Below are 19246 nucleotides of genomic sequence, written 5' to 3' on the forward strand. Positions count from 1 at the left end.
GCCTCCCGTCAGTCTCCATGTGTGTGTGTGTGTGTGTGTGTGCAAAGCGCGTTATCGCCTCAGCTACTGTAAGCATTTAGTGGAGATTCACTTCGACGTGGGCACGGTGTCACGCGCCGTGCGTCCGTCGAGCTCACGGGCTCAAACTAATTGCTTTGCTTTTCTCAAGAGGGCGAGGGGGGCTGGTGGGTTTGCAGAGCACACAGTGAGGTCCTGTGTTTACGCAACGGCACTCCACCTCTTTAGGAGCTCCGCGTTTACCTGCTACCTGTGCACGCCGCCACGCTCCCGGCGCAGGGCCGCTTTGCACCTGCTCTTCCTCTGCGCTCAACAACACACTCATTTATCTAAAGTCATGACTTATCACCTCGTCCTGGTCCGGCGCGATTATAAATCACGTCCACTACGCATTACGATCCGCATTGCTCACTCCCCCGTCAGGTGGAGTTCACGACTGAGTTGCCAATATGATTACGGGCCTACTAAAAGGGTTATGTTCGGTTCATGGAGACAGAAATAAACCAGGAATTGAACGCCGCCGCGTCACTGGAACATCACATTGTTTTTTGGTTGTTGTTTTTTTTTAGCAGTAAAAGCAGTCGTCGTTTCAACTCTGGGTGACATGATGGAAGTGGCCAGCCAGTCTGTGGAGAGGACCTCGGCCTAATCCCGGGATATCAAAATGGCATTATGTAAGAGCGGCTCTGATCGAGACCGAACGAGGCAAAACGACAGTGTACACACAACATAGATTAAAATGTATTTTCTCCACACACACACACAAAAGCCCCCAACAGCTTAGGGAGGATGTGCAGGCTGAATCAATAAAGGACCAACATGGCTGCGTGGACGCGTCGCTGAATGAATGACCACCTCTGTGCTTAACGAAGAACGTCTGCTGCATATCTGAAATACTGCCATAATTAAGTAAAAAGAAAAGTATAAAGTATAAATTACTTTGTAAAATAAAGTAGTTACGAAAACTGACACTTGTGAAATAAATTTGAAATTAGGTATCCCAACATATATAGATTACAAAGATACCAAATACATAAATAGAGTTTTTTTTAATATAATGTTTATAAATCAACAATATTACTATTTGATGGAATGCTGCAGCTTTAAATCAGTTGCAATCAATCACTGTGTGTAAATGAGTCCTTAAAAAGTGTGACAATCCAACCCCTATCATGAGATACTATTGCAAAGTACTTATTCATAATATAAATCTATTTTATAGCTTGAATATAAACTTGGCGTTATAATTGTAATAAGTGTCTTGTACCAGAAAAAGTCACCAAAAGTTGCTGCGATTCCTCCCGGAGGCGACTTGAGGGTTTGTTCAGGGATTACCAAAGTCAATTAAGGTTCATCCTCTGGGGACCATGAATGATTGTACAGAATTTCAGGGGACGATCCACTCAACAGTTGAGATATTTCAGTCCGAAACAAAGTGGACTGAAAACATGAGAAGAAATATACAGACGATACAGTGGTATCCACCTGCCCATCGTTGGTAATAACTCAACACCTCCCATCCACCCATCACCTCTTGACACCCCTCTGAAAGCCCGACTCAGAGTTGAACGAGCGCTATTGAAACATTCAGACACTTTATTTATAATTTTCCCTCCTCCTTTATGATGGATTTTAGCACAGCAGCCATTTACTTTAGCAGGAAGTCTCTGGTGCTGACAGTGAGTCTATAAACATTGACTTGTAAGGTCATCCGACTGGGAACGAATGTTCTTTAAGGAGCGAACGAGAATGTGGACGAAAGGGACATTGAACAGCGTCCCGATGTACCTGGATAGGATTATTTAAAGCAAATCAATATATTGTTATACAAACAATGGATCACATGGCTACCTGTATATGAAAGAGGTTGTAGCAATGAACACGCAGATAATTATCACAAAACTCTGCAGCTTCACAGATTTATGCATCTTTTAGCTCATTGTTTTGGTTTTCTGGCCCATAACATAACTTGTAGTTCACTCTCATTGCTCCCATAGCGTCACTGTTTTTTTTTAGCCGTAACAAGCAGCTGTTAGGAGCTAAAAGAGAGTCAATTGTAGACTTTCATTCACCAAATGGCCAGAAAACAAAACGCCAAATTTGCAGATTAAAGCTTTCACATAAAGAAAAACGCATCAACAGAAAAAAAACAGATAAAGTCCGTCTGTGCCATGAAATAATGAATAGAGCCTCTCACAGACAGTAGGATGTGACTAACAGCCTGCACTCACGAGCCAATTCCATTTCCAACCGAAAGATCTTCATCAAACTATCGCGGAGGGTTTCTGGACAGCGTGCACGATGTCAGCCGGGTATCTCTTTCCTTTTTGTTTCCACGGCATGTTCACGCAGCAGTAGGCGACCCGACCTCTTCGTTAATCCTCTCATCCTGCTCTCCATCCCATTTAACAATGATCAGGCAACACCCAGCACTGATCAGCGCCATGACACCATGGTATCCCTACTGTGCCCCTTCATGTACTCAGACCCTTTACAAGTCAGTTGACAGAATGAAAAGTTCAAAAGCTTAAATATTAAATGAATCTGCGGACCAAAAGCTCTGCAATTGACTTTAAACCCCTTCAAACAGAAAGGTTTTACCCACACACATGATTTATCTCTTCAATCATTCAGCCAGCCCGTTGAGAAGTCGTTGATTTGCGAGGGAAAAAAAGCGTTGCTATAAGATGTATGCACGTTTAATGTTCACCTCCTGACTCAATATTCCTGTTAAAGAGCTCATTTTTGAAGCCAGCGGTCATTATAGACCTCTTATGCATGAAATACGGAGATGTGATGTGATGCTTTTATATAAAAAAAACAATGTTGTTGAAGAGTCTCTCTCCCTCCCTCTGTGCTTCTTTCTCAGTCTTGTAAAAAAAAAAAAAAAAAAAAGGTTCTGCTTAGTGTTGGCCCGAGACTCACACCCACGGAGACTGTGAATTATCGGAGATGGCAGCGCCGCTTTCACTTAGCAACTATCGCCCACATTCCACAGCCTCCCTCCAAAGACCCGCAGTCCTCGGCCCCGGTTCAGGGAGAGGGTGCAGCGTGCGAACCAGCTGAGGAGGCGAGGGGGAGATGGGGGGGGGGGGGGGGGGGGGGGGGGGGGGGGGGGGGGGTTAAGTGGGCGAGTGGATGACTTTAGGCCCGTTCTCACAGCCTGTTCAAGGGGGAGAATGTAGCGCCGTTATTCTGCGTGGCTGTCATGGAGGAAAGGTACGGAGGCGGAATGGGGGAACAGAGCAGCACTTGAGGATGTGCGTTTCGCTCAAAGACTTAGACATGCACTTGGAGTTAAAACACATTACCCTGACAAAGGGGGGGATATGTGCTCAAAGACAGGAAACGTGCTGCTTGTCTCAGGCTAAAAGACAAGCAGCAGTCCTAATCCTGACCAGTCGATTATCCGTGTGGGAGACAGTGTAAGGTAACTAACCAATGTGACATGTGGCCGGGGTTGATGGAGTCTAAACTTCCTCAAATCCAACGAAGGAGGAACAGAGCCGTTAACTTTAGACAAAGCTTTGTTGTCCTACGGGACCGGCTGTAAACAGGGATGTGACAAACCAACGTAGTTCCTTCATGATATGTTAAACTCTTCAAAATAGCACTTGATTACTACTGTAGGCATAACAGTTTCAGCAAACAGGTCACACACACACTACGAAAGAAAAACAATGCAGAACAAAAAGATTATGAACATTTTGAAAATATCTGAGAGTGTTTTGACGGTTGAACTCCAATAAGCGGACAGATTGGGACATTCATGACGAATCCAAAACGTTCCAGGTTTGCCGCGCATATAGTCGTAATTGCTAAGCTATGATTGGACAATTCTGTTCCGTCAATTGACCCAGCCGCTAAGCCCCGCCCACCCGCTGCTACTCCATATTCTTGATCAGCTGGCCTTTCAAAAACAGAAGACAATGGAGTGAAGGACCAACTCTGTTTCTGTGAAGCCGGGTTGGTCTTTATTGTAGCATAGCATAGCGTTGAGGGACTTTTTTTTTTAATGCATGCTAGTTTAAAAAAACTCTATGTTTGCACAGTTAAGTGCACCTGCTCCACCTCCCATGAAATAAATTGACTAAGTCTAAATAAATGGACTCTGACAGTAATTGACAGTTAATCAACATCACTCTCTATTACGCAGAGAGCAACATTGTAAGTCGGGAACATTTTACATGCCTTATTTGCTAGCGTTCTCTCGATCCCCGCATGTTAGGAACAGGTGTTGCACATGCCTCAGGCACAACACAACGACTAGCCCCGAAATCCCCAAAACCAGCCTGAATATGAGGATAATCTGAAACAATTGCATGAGAGTCTCCAGTTGTGGGACCCTGGTCAGAGCTGGAACTATGCTATGCTGTGATTGGCCAGTCTGCATTAGTTGGGACTTAGGGAAGGGTCATTTAATCAACTAATTGAGCACTGCTTGCTCCAAAATGGTTTGGCCGGGTTAAATTGGCCCTTAAATACACCGAGAACAATATTTCATGCTCACATGGGGAAGAAAAAAGAAAAAAATCTTCGTCCATAAAACTGCGTGGAGAACCAGACGCTGAATTTACAAGACCTTTTTCCCAGAGGGAGAAGTGACTGATGGGATATTGTTGTTGAAGCAGGGGCCTTTTGAGGAGCATCTGGAACGCCTTAAAACATCTGTGATACATCAGGCTCTGTAAAAACACACTCCAGCACCCCGATAAACACAATGTAGGTGCTTTACATCGTGACAAGACACAAGAGTCTCCCTCCCCCCACCCCCACCCATGTAGGTCGGGCCCTTATCTTTCCTTGAGAGCGTCGCTTATTTATTTCCATATGCTTTCATTTAATTTATTTTTGACTCGCGCTCACTGTCACTTCTAGCCTTTGTGAAAGAGGCTGTGTGTGTGAGTGTGTGTGTGTGTGTGTCTGTCTGTGTGTGTGTCTGTGTGTCTGTGTGTGTGGCAGCTGCTGGGTTTTGTGTACTCAGCCTGAGCCTCATGTCTACACACAGCTCGCACTGCCCTTATCTGAAATGACCAGAACCACATGGACAGATAAAGAGTCGAGCCCCGCCTGCTACACTCCACCGGGTGGTCTGCACTCGGTCTGGAGGTGAGCGTCGAGCGGCTGCAGCTGACTGAGACGCACTACAATCAAACATACGAGTCTTACAGTGGACACACACACACACACACACACACACACAACAAAAAGTATGTTACGCTTCAGATGAAAAGCTATTTTGGAGCACAATCATCTGTACCGTCCTGTCGTCGCTGTAATTTGTGACAAACAGCAGGGGAGAGTGTTGTCCTTTCTCAGGAAATCATTTTACCAGGACAATATGAAACGGTTTCAAAATGTATTCTTGGTTTTTCTAAAAATGTGAGTGACATGAAGCGAGTGTCATTTAAACCGCGGCGTCGTGATGTACTAAATGTCGTCACTTTTGCTCAAACGTCGTTGAATTTAGTCTTTTTTTAATTTTTTTTATTCATATCTCATCCATCCATCCATCCATTTTCAATACCGCTTATCCTCATTAGGGTCGCGGGGGCGCTGGAGCCTATCCCAGCTGACATAGGGCGAAGGCAGGGGACACCCTGGACAGGCCGCCAGTCCATCATATCTCATTTACTCTTTAAATGTAAATGAAGACGGTGTGTGGATCGCCAACATAGATCTCTATGCACATACACTTGCAGGAAATGTATAAATATCACAGAAAGAAATCCTCTTTCACATGGAAAGAGTGAGACAAAGTCCCGTCCACACACTCTTGTTTCCATCTATTTCTGCTGAAGAAACAAACAAAGGGAAAACCTTTCATTACACTGCTTAGATCTGTGTCCCAAAGCGCCCCCCTCAGTCATTATTTCCCAAGGAGTATCATATATGATCGTTTACTCTATAATGAGAAGTTAATTAGGGTTTTGCATTGTGTGAAGTATGTTTTCATTCTATCGTGATCACTTTTAAAAAGGCACTAAACAAATAGTGCATTTTAGAGCAACATAACCTCGTGTCTCACATTTCACTTATTGTTGATCCGGAAATAGTCACAATACACATCAGACAGTAAAACGTCTCGATTATTATTATTTTTTTAAAGCTCATAACAGATGCAGTTCACCGTGGATTACATCGGCAGATTGAATTTTCCAATCCGTGGAGGAAGTAGTGCATTATTTGTGTGTTTTGCTCAAATTGAGTCTTAATCAAATGCGTGACGCGTAAAATATAAATATCTGTTCTTTTAAACAGGAAATGGTGCAAATGTTTGGCAATTGTTTCTGCCACCCCTCGGGAGCAATTTATTCAGTAAGCCACATTTATTTTATTACAGCAAACCTGTTTTTTGTAAGCTAAAAAAAACAAAACAAGACTGCTACTGTAACTCTGTTGCCCTGTCACCACTTATATGTCGTGAAGACATAAATTATGCCTGCTCACAAAAGGAGTATTTTGTGTATTCTTGAGGCTTAGGACTGAAGACCGTGAACCTTAAACCAATATTGTACATCCTTGTCTGGAACAATTACTCGGGAGTGTAAAGCCGGTTTCAAACTCCCTTTTCCCTCCGTCGTGTTTCTGTCAACACGCTGCGGGGTCCTGACACTGAAAGCGACACACCAGAAACAATCCTGCTGGCAACCAGGCAGGTGTGACTTCCGTGGAGGGAGTGTGACTATTAAAACTATGTTGGCATTGGAGTTGCAAAAGTGCAGCAAAAAGTCTGTATTAAAAAAAAAGTTTAAAAAAAAAAAAAACAGACAGAAACCCTTTTTTTTCTCACAATATCAACAGTTTTTTTTTTCTGGATCGCACACGGGAAGTCTCTTTACGCAATACAAAAGAGTTGTAATGAGCAATAAAAATCAATTATCAGTGCCAGAAAAAAAAAACTTGTATAAATAACAGAACCGCATAGCTCGGACACCTCCAGCATCCAGGACCTCGAGCAAATCAAATCTGAACCAGATTTTTTTTTTTTAATTTTTTTACTTAAAGCAACGGTACACCAGCAGGCTTTGAACTGGGTCTCTGCCGGCTGCTTGAGTCGTAGTTGTTTCCACGGCAACCGTTGGACCAACTGAACACAGGCACTGAGGGAGACACTTAGCGATGCTGTTTATTCCCCATCATTCTCAGAAGTGACGCTAAACTGATAATTAATTTTCCAGCCATCCGATTGGTCCGCAGATTGGCGGCGGCGGTGGTATGGGTGTCTTGAGAGTTTGCGCGCGCGCGTGTGTGTGCGCGTGTGTGTGTGTGTGTGTGTGTGCGTGTGTGTGTGCGTGTGTGTGTGTGTGTGTGTGTGTATAAATCTGTCTCAATGTAATCCTCATACAATTGAACACAGGCAGTTACAAACAAGTGAAGTGTATGCGTGAGAGAGAGAGAGAGAGAGAGAGAGAGAGAGAGAGAGAAAGAGAGAGAGAGAGAGAGACCCCATGGCTCAGCACCCATCCCGGGCGTGAGCAGAGCGTGCATGTGACACGGTATCCTCGTTAAAATGCCGCCGCCGCGTCAAACACAAATTATTTATCAAGGAGGCCGAGGCAAAAAAAAAAAGGACTGCGTGGGGAGAATATCGGATTCTCCTCCGATCACACCGCCTTCGCTGCATGCCCCCCCCCCCCCCCCCCCACACACACACACACACACACACGCACACACACACTTCAACCGGGGTGTCTCATTCTGTGGCTGCAGCTTCGCACAGATGATCATCACACGCCGACACTTTCTTCCACTGGGATCTAAGTACGACCATCTTGATGCATGATGATGCACACGAGGTTTATTCCAGCACCGGGAGCTGCTGTGAAACTGTGAACAGATGATACGGTTCATCAATGTGAGATTTCCTCTCTCTCTCTCTCTTTCTCTCTCTCTCTTTCTTTCTCTCTCTCTCTCTCACAACCTTGGACATTTTAGAATTGAGCAAACAGCCATTTGGAAAGTTTGACGTGGGACCATTAAGCCGCACATTGTTATTTAAACGCCATTCCCTTATCTTATCTACCGAATTAAAAACATATTTTAAAAAACTGTAAACACTTAGCGGGAGTCTTTGTGAAATATATTGACTTGTGCCCCCCCCCCCCCCCCCACCCATCCATCCATCCCAAAATGCATTCGCGTAAAAAAGATAAATAAATCGTTGTCGTATCTGTGGATATACCGCGTTAACCTTCAGGGTATGTGAACACCACAGTGTGTGTGCAGAAAGAAAAAAAAGGGGGGGGGGCGTTTGAGAGCCTGTTGCTCTGACGCAGGCTCCGATAAGACTTGTCCCATGTGACGCAACAGTTTGCAGAAACGCCAAGGGCCGGGTATTTTTAGGAACCAGTCTTTGACCTCTCACAGCACTTGTGTCAACAACATCCACACAACAATGCTTGTTGTCAGGGACAATAAAGCAAATACCGGCCGAGGAGGGGGGTGAAGAATGTACAAACTCGGGGAGTTTCATTGACGGACTGTGTCGGGGCGGTGATCGGTTTTAAAAGGAGAAAAAAAACCGTCTCTATTCCTGGACGGAAGCGCCCGCTGTGCCGTGCATGTCAGCACACACAACAAAACAAACAGACACCCACACGTACGATCGTTTTGTGATGTTACCTCTCCAAGAAAAAAAATCAAACGGCAGCCATTTCTGACACAAACATTCAATAGAGACATTTATGTCCAAAATGTCATCACTTCTAATGTTATCCGTTTGTGCAAAAAATGTAAAAAGACGTTCCTGAGATATCAAGTAATCAAAAGAGAGACTTGTTTGATAATATTATGATTTGATGGTGATTATATCATATTTTGGCCAAGAAAAAATAGGAAGAATGTAATTTTAGAAAGTTCTATCAGGTAAACAATGTGTACCACTGTGCTGTGTTTAGGTTATTTTTTATTTGTGGATGTCTTGGTTGGTCTGTTTTTGTGTTTTATGGAGTAAAAAAACTTCACGGAAAATAAATAAATGAATGGCCTGTTGAGCCATTCTGTCAATATTGTTATTGTTTTGTCCCCAACAAAAGGTCAACATGTCACATAGATAAAGAAAGTCTGCAAGGCTTCACTCTTCAAGCAAGTTGTAATATCTATAACGGCATTTAACAGATTGTATTACAAAGTAATAAATAATGGGAAGGCCTTTTCCTCTTTAGAGCTCCTGACTTGGTTTTCTAAATGCATGATTACATCAGAAACAATCACAATGTCAGTTTGTAAAATAAACCTTTAATTTATTTCTACATAAAGGACGTTCGACGGTCAGAGATTCGGTTAATCTGCTTCATCGGGAGTGAGCGAGTGGGCTTTGATCATATTCGATTGACGTGATCACATTTTTACGAGCGATCAGACCAGTGAAATAAGGTCAGGAATGTCAGAGAATAAATAAAATAAAACGGATAACCTCTCGTGTAAAGTGACCAGATCCTGATCATCCTCATACCTCAAGACATTTCTGCTCTTGAACTATGAATTTTAAATAAATACAAAAAAAGCATAAAAGAAAAATGTCCCTCACAGCTGGTCACTGATGAAACTACAGTCTGATACAAATAAGACATATCTAATTCACTTCGTGGATGATAGATTAATCAGCTATACTCGTGACTGAGCAGAACTCAACCGGTTTAAATCATACGGTTTAAACCAGCAAACAGAAGTTGGCAACGAAAAGACGGAAAATAAAAGAGTTAATGAGTTATCGGAGAAAGAGGAAATACTCGCACACGAGCACGAAGCGGTGATTGATTATAGAGTTTTACTGTGTCACGTATCATACACAGGCGACCTCTGGAATAAACAGCATGGCAGGGGCCGCGGCTATCTCGTGGCATTCATTCACTTAATGACGGCAAACCACGTCGGAGCCGGTGATGGATTGCACTGTATATATCACGCGTGATGTGAGAGTCCACAGCAGTTACCGAGTTCCCACGAATCCCCGAAACCCAGTTCCTGGTATACTTTGTCATCAATTCATAAAAAACAATCCCAAAATCTTAACAAAAGTGATCTGTCTTTAAGGGACTTGTTTGCGTCGTTGCCATCCGGCTGACACGTGAGGGGATAAGTTACCGAATGCATACCCGAACTGTTATGGCGGAGGCATTATGGAGATAATCAGTGGTTGGCCGTTAAGTCCTATATCCCCCTATTGTTTTCATGTAATGGCTTTCCTATTATGTTTCCCATAACTTTTGGGCTTTGCAGAAAGCGAGCAGCCATCGTGCCCCCCCCCCCTGTTCCCCCCCTGTCCCCCCGTCTTTCCACCACCAGACCACCCTTGGAGAAAAGTACAAAGAGTCCGTTGTGTGAGAGCACAGAGACCTGAGTGATACCGCTTTACATCATGGTATTCTCACACTGTCACACAACAGCACACACACACACAGCAGTCCGGCTGGGGCGGTCCATTCGGTCCTTGACACGACGCACAAACAACACGCTGTACAGAAAGACCCGTAAGAACACATGTAAATACAACACGGTGGCCAGTTCAGTGAGAATAAAAGGGCCATATCGTAAACATATGAAGCAACATAACAATGGGTCCACTGCAATCAGTCTACAGCGATAACTTATCACAATTGTTAGTTTCCTACTGTATTTAATTACTTATCAACGGTGTTGGGAAAGTTACTTTTTAAAATGTACTAGGTTACAGATTACTAGATAGATACAGGGTTAAAATTAGGCGAGATGTTTTTTTTCAAGTTTGACGTCAAGCATTTCGATGTTGAACGTTTTTTTTCAAGCTATACAATATCATCAATTGCTTTTCCAAATTCAGAGGGTTGCTTTTTAAACTTTTTACCCAAAAGAGGATATATATATTCTGATGTAAACTCTTCTGTGTTGTAATCAGAGCATCTCTGAGCTTCGAGGACATAGCAGGGCGGGCCGTGCGTGCCTTTCAGTGCATGTTCGTGCGCGTGAGCGGGCCCCTTGCCTGTTAGCTCACGGCCCCCCCCCCCGCTCCGCAAGGCGGTTCGCGGCTGATAACGGCACCCTAACCATCCGCTTTCCCCCGCGGCTCAACGCTGTTAGCTCTGTCAGCGCTGCTGCCGTTGTTTGCGCCGGTTGCACCGTTAGCTGTGGTGTTCGTAGCTAACGGCAACCGTTAGCTACGAACACCACAGCTAACGGTGCAACCGTGTTTAAGGTGACGCCCTCACAGAGAATTGTCACCTGACTCTGGGGTTCCTCTCAACTCAGAAGTGGGTTTTAGCATCTTTCAGCTCATTGTTTTTGCGTCCCACAACAAATAGTTTTTGGTTCCGTTTCACAGCTCTTATCGACCCATTTCCAGCCACAGCGGGGAGCTGATTTCAGCAAAAAAAAGAGAGCTATGATAAACCCACTGGGCACACAAAGCTAGAGACTAGCTGGTGAACACAGTGAAGGATTTAACAGCTAATGAGCCAGAGAGTTCCCCCTCAAGAGATGGTGGAAACCAAAACAGAGCTAAAAGGACAGCGGGTCGCCACAAAGACAACTCCGAACGAATGCTAATGTTGCTAATATCTGCTGGATGTGTACAGCTGAATGGAGAGATCTTGTTTTTTATCATGTATATTTGCATTATGGCATCAGCTAGACATACGCAATGCCCAGAGCCTGTTCATCCAATGAAGAGACAGCTATACTGGGCGACTGTGGGTCAGTGGTTAGCAGGTCCGTCTTTCATTCAGGGGGTTGGTGGTTCAATCCCCGCCCTAGTCGATGTGTCCTTGAGCAAGACACTTAAGCAAGAGTTGTTCCCTGTAGCTGTGTATGATTGTAAGTCGCTTTGGATAAAAGCGTCAGCTAAATGTAATGTAATGTATTAGCTTGACGTGGACAATTTAAACGTCAGCACTCTTCCTCCTCTCATGAAAACAAACTTTGTGTTGAAACATTAGGTTTCTACACCTCATCAAAAAGCTGTAATGGTTTAGTCTCTACCTTCTCACACCAGCTCATAAATGACAAAATGCTTTTACTCTTTTAGATCGCATCCCACGATCAAATTGTGCATGTTTTTAAACAATATATGCTAAATAATTAGCATCTTTTTTTTTACAGTAAAACAAAATATAAAGTTTACTTACGTAAACTAGCATCAACCAATAAAATCATGACTTCCATCCAATCAATCAACTTTTGGCAACAAGGAGGTGTGTGTGGAGTGCAACGCTCTAAGCCCACCTACTTTCTTTTACCCGTCCAATCAAATGTATCGTTTAAATCCCTCTTGTAACTGTACACCACTAAAATATTCTGTTTCGCTGAAGAATACAGAAGCAAAAGTCGCTCTGACTTCCGTTTCAGTCTGACTTTAAAATAAAGTTTTGAACAATGCTGACCAAGACAACATGCATGGATCAACCAAAAGGGTCTGCGAGTGAGATGAGGTGAAAACATAAAACATTGCAGGATAAAATGCTGATAGATATTATCTGCAAGATAACATAAAAGGGAAATAGTGACAATAGTTTCCTTACATCAGCATCGGTCACAGTTCACGTCAACCAGTTGACAGTCAGGCGTCAAGCCTCTCTTACCTGTTTCCAGAGGAACTGGTCTTCTTGATTGATCTGCCATGACGTGACCACGTGTATGATGGACAGCAGCGCTCCGCTCACCACGGCCGCTCTCATCCTCACGGGCAGCAGGGTGTAGATGATGTAGATGAAGAACACGGACCACCAGATGCCTTCCGAGGCGCTCCTGGGTGCCACCATGAGCACCCCGAACACCTGCACGGAGAGCAGGACCCCGATCACCAGGTAACTGACCATCCACATGTAGTCCTGGTGGAAGCCGTTGCGGTTGCACACCACCATGAGAGCCATGAAGAGTGCCATCGCCACCGACAGGGCCGACGAGTAGGCCACGTGAGGGGCGGCGTGGACACAGTGGAAGGTCAGCATGATGCCGCACACGATCACAAGCACCCCCATGAGCATGGTCAAGGAGCTCTGGTTCAGTCTGAAGAAGTAACGCTGGTATAGGCGCTCCAGTTTGCGGGACTGGAATTTTTTAGACTGGAACACCTGCACCACCCTGAGCCAGCAGTCCGCAGCCGTCACCACCCCCGCTGCGCCGTTGGGACCGTCGTTGCCCGCGTCCCCGCTTCCTCCGTTGCATCCCCCTTTCCTCCCTTTCAACTCGCCATCCTCAAAGGCCAAGTCGACCGATTTCAGCCCCACCCCTTCCCCGGGAGCCCCTCCCCTTTTGCCGTAGTGGTCCTCCTGCCACCCGCAACGGACGCCGAAGTTTCCCCCGCCTCCCACGGCCCCAGACCCCCCTCCGCGGTGGTGCTGATGGAGGGGGGCTCCGGAAGGGGGCTCCATAGCATCTGGGTCCCGCAGACAGCTCATGTAACGCGGGTTGCAGAGAGATGAGCCTCCCTTTCGTTTGGACTTCTTGCCATTGCGCTCCCCCCACGCGGTCTTGCGGTCGTCCACTCTGGCGACTAGGAACCCACTGAACCAGGACATTCTAGGTGAGCAGAGAGAGGAACGTTCATTACAGGTCAAAGACAGATAGCTACTGCAGCACTGATACCATGTGGCTGCAACATTTACCTCCTCTAACCACCTGTGCAAGTTGTTTTACCTGTTGGGGTTCTGGTACATGTCCCAGCCCTTTCCCTTGCAGCCGGTTCACTCATTTATCCCCGCGGACAAATTGAAGTAACAAGGAAGGGTTTGTAGAGGCCACGCTGCGGGGGCCACAGGGTGGGACTGACCGGATGGGGTCAAAAGGCGCACCAGTCGCCTCACGAAGCCCCAGATGTTGTGCCAGGGACAGCAGTCAGAGACCAAGGTTAATGAGATGACCAGTCTCTGCTTCCAGGCCTATCTCCACAGCTTCCACTGAGCCTAGAAGGGGGAAACAAACACATCGTAGATTGTATAAAAGCCGATGGGCAAATAGATATTTGTGATGGTGTCGCGGCTCAAATTTAGATCAGGAGAGAAACATCCGATCGTCTGTCGTTTGATGTTATTACCCAAATGAATGAACAGGCCTGACACCAGTTAACGCTCTCAAAAGCTCGTTAGCAAAGATCTTCTTAATCCCAAATCTGACGGGAAATAAATTTAAAAAACATAACTGTCGGCTAAATGCACAATTAATCCAATTTCCCGGGACAACCGGACACACTTGAGATTGTGTCTCACAAAAACTGAGACAGATTCACAGGAGAAGAACAAGTTACTTCCAAAAACTACGGGGGAGGACAGAGGAGAGGGGGAGGATAGGATCAAAAATAGCGGCCTGTTTTTTTAAAGTTTTTTTTTTAACCACAACGTGCTCGATTTGACCCCCGTACTAAAACACACCCTCCGGTATAAATACACGACAGCATTTTGGAGTCAGTTGGGCTGAAGATAAAGAGCGACTCCTTCAAAGCTCTGGTTATTATCACAATCGATGATTTAAAAAAAAAAGACGGGTAATAAATATAGATAAATGCCACTGGACAACAGGATACTGTCAAGACAAATATCAAGACAGTGATGGGAGACACAGCAGGACCGGATCTGTGTGCCCTGCAGCTTTAAACCAAAAGTTCAACTACCCTTTAAGTATAACGCATATAGCACAGGCATACATGTTGTTGTATCATTGTGCTGATGAAGTGTCACCTGTGAATTAATTTAGTTAATTCAAGAGTTGAATGTGCTTGACTTGACGGATACTGTTCAAATACACAATGCCTTGTAAAAAGGGTATCAATGTATGAACGTTTACATCTGATATGTCTTATGTTGTTATCGATTACACTGTAAGTAATGTCTTATAAACCCGTCTGTGTCTTTGAGTGTATGACATTCATTTGTGTTTAGGATGCTCTAAACCAATAAGGCTCTTATTAAGAGGACTGGGTATCGACCAGAGGAGACGCCTCTACATTAAATACAGTTGTTTTGTGTTTCTATTATCACTTCCATGTATTCAGTCATGGTGCATTTTTAGTCCCACAGCAATGCATGCCTTCATGTTATCTAACAAGAGAATCCTAATGAGTTTTCACACAGCGTGGTATACAGATAGCATACTCGGGGGAAAAAGGGGAGCTCTGGTATTGAGGTATCGGGAGAGAAAAGTCAGATGGTGGATCCCATTCATAAGGCTACATTGTGGTTGTAGTCCAGAAAATATCTCCAAATACTTTTTGTATATCTCTAATATCACTATAATAACCCAACAGTATCTTCATAACAGTAGTGGGTGTAATAATAGCACAGCGGCGTGGTGGTTTTCGTCCAGATTTAATTAAACGTCCACATATGCTTCAGCAACTATGGCACCGGCTGACCTCTCCGGGCCTCCGGACACCAGGAGCTGCACACCGTGCAGAGGTACACGCACGCAAACGCGCCTGCCGCCGCGTCATCGATCAGCATCTCCACCAGAGAGGCCCGCTGTGGCGGCGTCTCCTCGCTACTTCTTGCCCTGCGGTGCGCCTTCTCTGGCGCGTGTCCGTCCGAGCCGCGTCCCCTCCTCCCTGGCAGCGGATCGACAAGAACCGCTACACCCCCCCCCCCCCCCCCCCCCCCCCCCCCGTTCTCCTCTTCTCTCCACCAACACCTCCCCCCCCCCCCCCCCCCCTGTACAAGGTCGACCAGCTTGTACCCATTTGCAAACGTCGCGGTGTTGCCAGTCGCTTGGCGTGTGTGTGTGTGTGTGCATGGTGCTTGGCCGTGCTCTCTGGTTTCCCCCCACTCGCGTTAGGAGGGGGGGGGGGGGTGACTGACTATTCCTAGGGGACATTTTCAACCGTTACATTCACAAATAGCGAGCGTAAAGTCAATCCGTGCTGTGGACTTGTTCCAGTTGCATGCATCTCTGTCTCTCTCTCTCTCTCTCTCTCTCTCTGTGTGTGTGTGTGCGTGCGTGCGTGCGTGTGTGTGTGTGTGGTGGCTCAGTTGTCATCCAGATGCGAAAATAGATCAACTCATTAGGGGAAATCAAAGGTATGCGACGCGTTGAGTGCCCCCCCCCCCCCCCCCCTCTCCCCCCTCCTCTCTTAATTTCCATAATCATGCGCGGATGATATGTTTGCGATCCGGCGCGTGAGTGCCACGCACAGGCAGGCCGTGCGCGAAGGGCCCGCATTCAAACAGCGTAGGCTTCTTGTTACATAACACCGTGGCCTGTGTGACAACCATAACGGGGGACCATAAAAAAAATTTAAAAAAACGTTCCGCTGTGTCCGGCGTAGAGACCATGTTCGGGACACACGTGCACGCCTCTTCGTGCCAAATGTCCTTCAGTCTGCAGCAAAGGCAACATATAGCTCACAGGATACGTGTGTTAACTAGCACGAAGGTAAATAAACAGATATAAACACGTTATTAGTGCTGCACATTCCTCAGCATCCGTCAGTTGACGGGTAGGGGGTGGGAATAATACTCTAAACCCCCCTTTATTTACAACCCCCATGTGTTTGGTGTGAGTAGGGTACACCGGGAGGTGTTTAAGTGCAATGTTATGTTATGAAAAATTATCTGCGGCTGAATCATTATGAGCATCAGACATGCAAGAGGCTCCACGCGCCTGAATGTGGCTTATTATTAACTGTCAGCTGTTAATAAGAAACATAATGAGGCAGCTCATCCTTTTTTCTTTTTCTTTTTCTCCACCACACAGAGATATGTTGCTGCTGGCCTGTCAGTGGGACACGTTAACTGACCGTGTATCCTCCTCCTCCTCCTCCACCAGTGCGAGGCCTTACAGCAACTGTTGCCATCTGTCATTCACTCCTGCAGACAGGGTGTGCTGACAGAGAGAGGTGTCCGAGGCGCGTGCGGTCCAGTGCAACCGCGTTGGAGACGTGTGTGTGTGTGTGTGTGTGTGTGTGTGTGACAGGAGAACATGTATTATATATGTCGGCCTGCAGCAGCAGCAGCAGCGGCAGCGGCAGCAGTTGCTGTCAGGAAGACGGACTCACCGTGATCATCTTCTTGTTTTCTGTTCCCCGACCGGATCGCGGAGGGTTACACCGATTCGGTCGCGGGTTGTCGGGCCGGAGCGGAGGACCGTGTGTAGCCCGGTGCTGTGCAAAGAGGATGGTCCGGGTAAATTGGTCTCTGTGTGCTGGATCTCCTCCGGTCGTCTTCTCGCGCTCCACTCCCTTTCCTCTCCTCCCCCTGACCCTCTCGGCTCCGAGCACCACAGTCAAGATGGGAGGGGGGGGGGGGGGGGAGAGACACAAACATCATGCTTCCGGTTATTGGTTTTCAAGTTAAAATTATTAATATTTTTTTTTAAAGCATACCTAACAATACATGAATTATTTCACAATTTGTATTTATTAAATATTTAATAAAAAACGTATTTCATTTATTATTATTTTTTTATTTATTATTTTTTTATAATATTGTCAATAAATCAGGACAATTTTCTTCTCAGTATATTTGACATGAGACACTAGTTTATGGTTAATGTGATAAAAAAAAAAAGTCGCAGGTAAGACACTGTACAGTGTTCATTGTTGATATTTATATTCACCACTTATTTCTAGTTCTATATGTTGATCTAAGCTTTTGTTTTAGCTCGGGTTTAGTCAGTTTATTTAATATAGCCTAATATCACACATTTTTTTCAGGGCTTTACAATATGTACAGTATACAATATGTACATATATACTCCACCCGGTCATATTCAACCCTCATTTGATAAGAAAAAAAACTATTGAAAAAAGGGGGAAATATGGAAGAAACCAGAGGAAGAGAAAGTGGTGACAGATGCGTACAGAATATAGACCAACATAATGAAATTACAATACACTGTGTAGACGTTCAATATGATCTAATGATACTGTGAATGTAAATTAAAAAGATGGCAGGATGATGAAAAGCAGCTTCAGCTCGAGCCTGAGCCACACAAACTCATCTCCACCTAAAATAAGAACAATCTATGGGTCTAATTCTGTCTATTTTCCTGTAAATTGTTCTTGGAACTGCATTGACAGTCAATCTCCTTAATATGCGTGGACATATTTGGCCAATAAAGCTGATTTTTAAGATATTTAACTAATTGTTTACTCTCCACACAACTACATCATTTAAAAAATATTGAATATGTCCTTTGTTACAGCAAGACTTTCTCTCTCTCTCTCCGTTTCGCTGCGCCTTAATCTTTTTCGGCTTTTACTTTGAAATCCACTCTCCTCTCAGTCCCGGTGAGCGGCTGTTTCACTGATGCTGGTGTGACGCTTGACGCAGCTCTGCTCAGCAGGCGCGGCGTGGCTCACCCCACTCTCTTCTTTCCCACTTCTAGTAACTCGGCACTCCCTCTAGGGGTGAATCCGTGTCAGTAGCGAAACCCACCAGTCATGAGCTCCATCCAGCATGAGTCCCCCCCCCCCCCATGAAGGAAACACCAGTGGTGTGGAGGAAAAAACTGTTTACTCTGAAATGTGTCTAAAACCTTGTGAGGCTGCGATGGTAGAAGTATTCATACTTTATTAAATGTAGCAACGTAACTGTGCAAAATGTACTTAAAGTTATTGAGAGGAACTTTTAACTGGTTATGAAACAGTTTCAATGTAATACCCAATGCCTCTATATGACCTACATGAGTTAAGAGACCATCAGTGCACGCCTGCCGAACATAACTGAAAAAACAACTGCGTGGGTATGTGGGGCCTTAAATCTATAACAATGCATCATAATTAAGAAGTGGATCATACGTGTAATGTAAAAAATCTAGTAACTATAGCAGTTAAGTACATGTACCAAAGTAAAAAGTAAGCATTTAAAAGATCAGAGTAGAAGAATAAAGAAGCATAAATTAGATATGCTTAAGTATACAAGTATCTAAAATGTGTACAGTACTTGGGTAAGTTACTTTCCACCGTTGTATTTACCTTTCCTCAACACCTGTGCATTGATTGTGTGTATTTCGTATATACTTTCCATCACCGACATACGTGAATGTGATCAGCTGGTGGGGAAGTGCTCTGTAATGCAAAGCCATGCATGAGCTCCGTTCTGTCCATTTCTAGAACTGGATCACTGGTTAATATGAGCACGATCTTTAATTCTCTACATTTTAGTTTAAAGATCAATATAATATACCAGTGAAGAAACACTCAAAGGCACCAGTCAAGAACTGGGGGGCCTCCACAGGTCCCAGTCAGATAGACAAGATCAAGCGAACTGGTCTTCAATCTGCCAGCAGATGGAACATTTCTCCACGTGCTCATGTTGGGGAG

The 19246-nt window shown here is 45.0% G+C and overlaps 1 protein-coding gene across 1 annotated transcript in view; it reads right to left on the minus strand.

Annotated features, from left to right (window-relative positions):
* Nucleotides 1-17191, minus strand: part of LOC117732987 (adenylate cyclase type 6-like) — a 29990-nt gene extending 12799 nt beyond the window's left edge. The window contains exons 1-3 of the mRNA XM_034536226.1: nucleotides 16979-17191; nucleotides 13633-13898; nucleotides 12576-13515 (exon numbers count right to left, since the gene is read on the minus strand). Of these exons, the coding sequence (XP_034392117.1) occupies nucleotides 12576-13515; nucleotides 13633-13652 (960 nt within the window). The 5' untranslated portion in view covers nucleotides 13653-13898; nucleotides 16979-17191. The remainder of the gene's footprint in view (nucleotides 1-12575; nucleotides 13516-13632; nucleotides 13899-16978) is intronic.
* Between the last annotated feature and the right edge of the window lie 2055 nt (nucleotides 17192-19246).

The sequence above is a fragment of the Cyclopterus lumpus genome, chromosome 7 (assembly GCF_009769545.1).
Source record: "Cyclopterus lumpus isolate fCycLum1 chromosome 7, fCycLum1.pri, whole genome shotgun sequence".
NCBI lineage: Eukaryota > Metazoa > Chordata > Actinopteri > Perciformes > Cyclopteridae > Cyclopterus > Cyclopterus lumpus.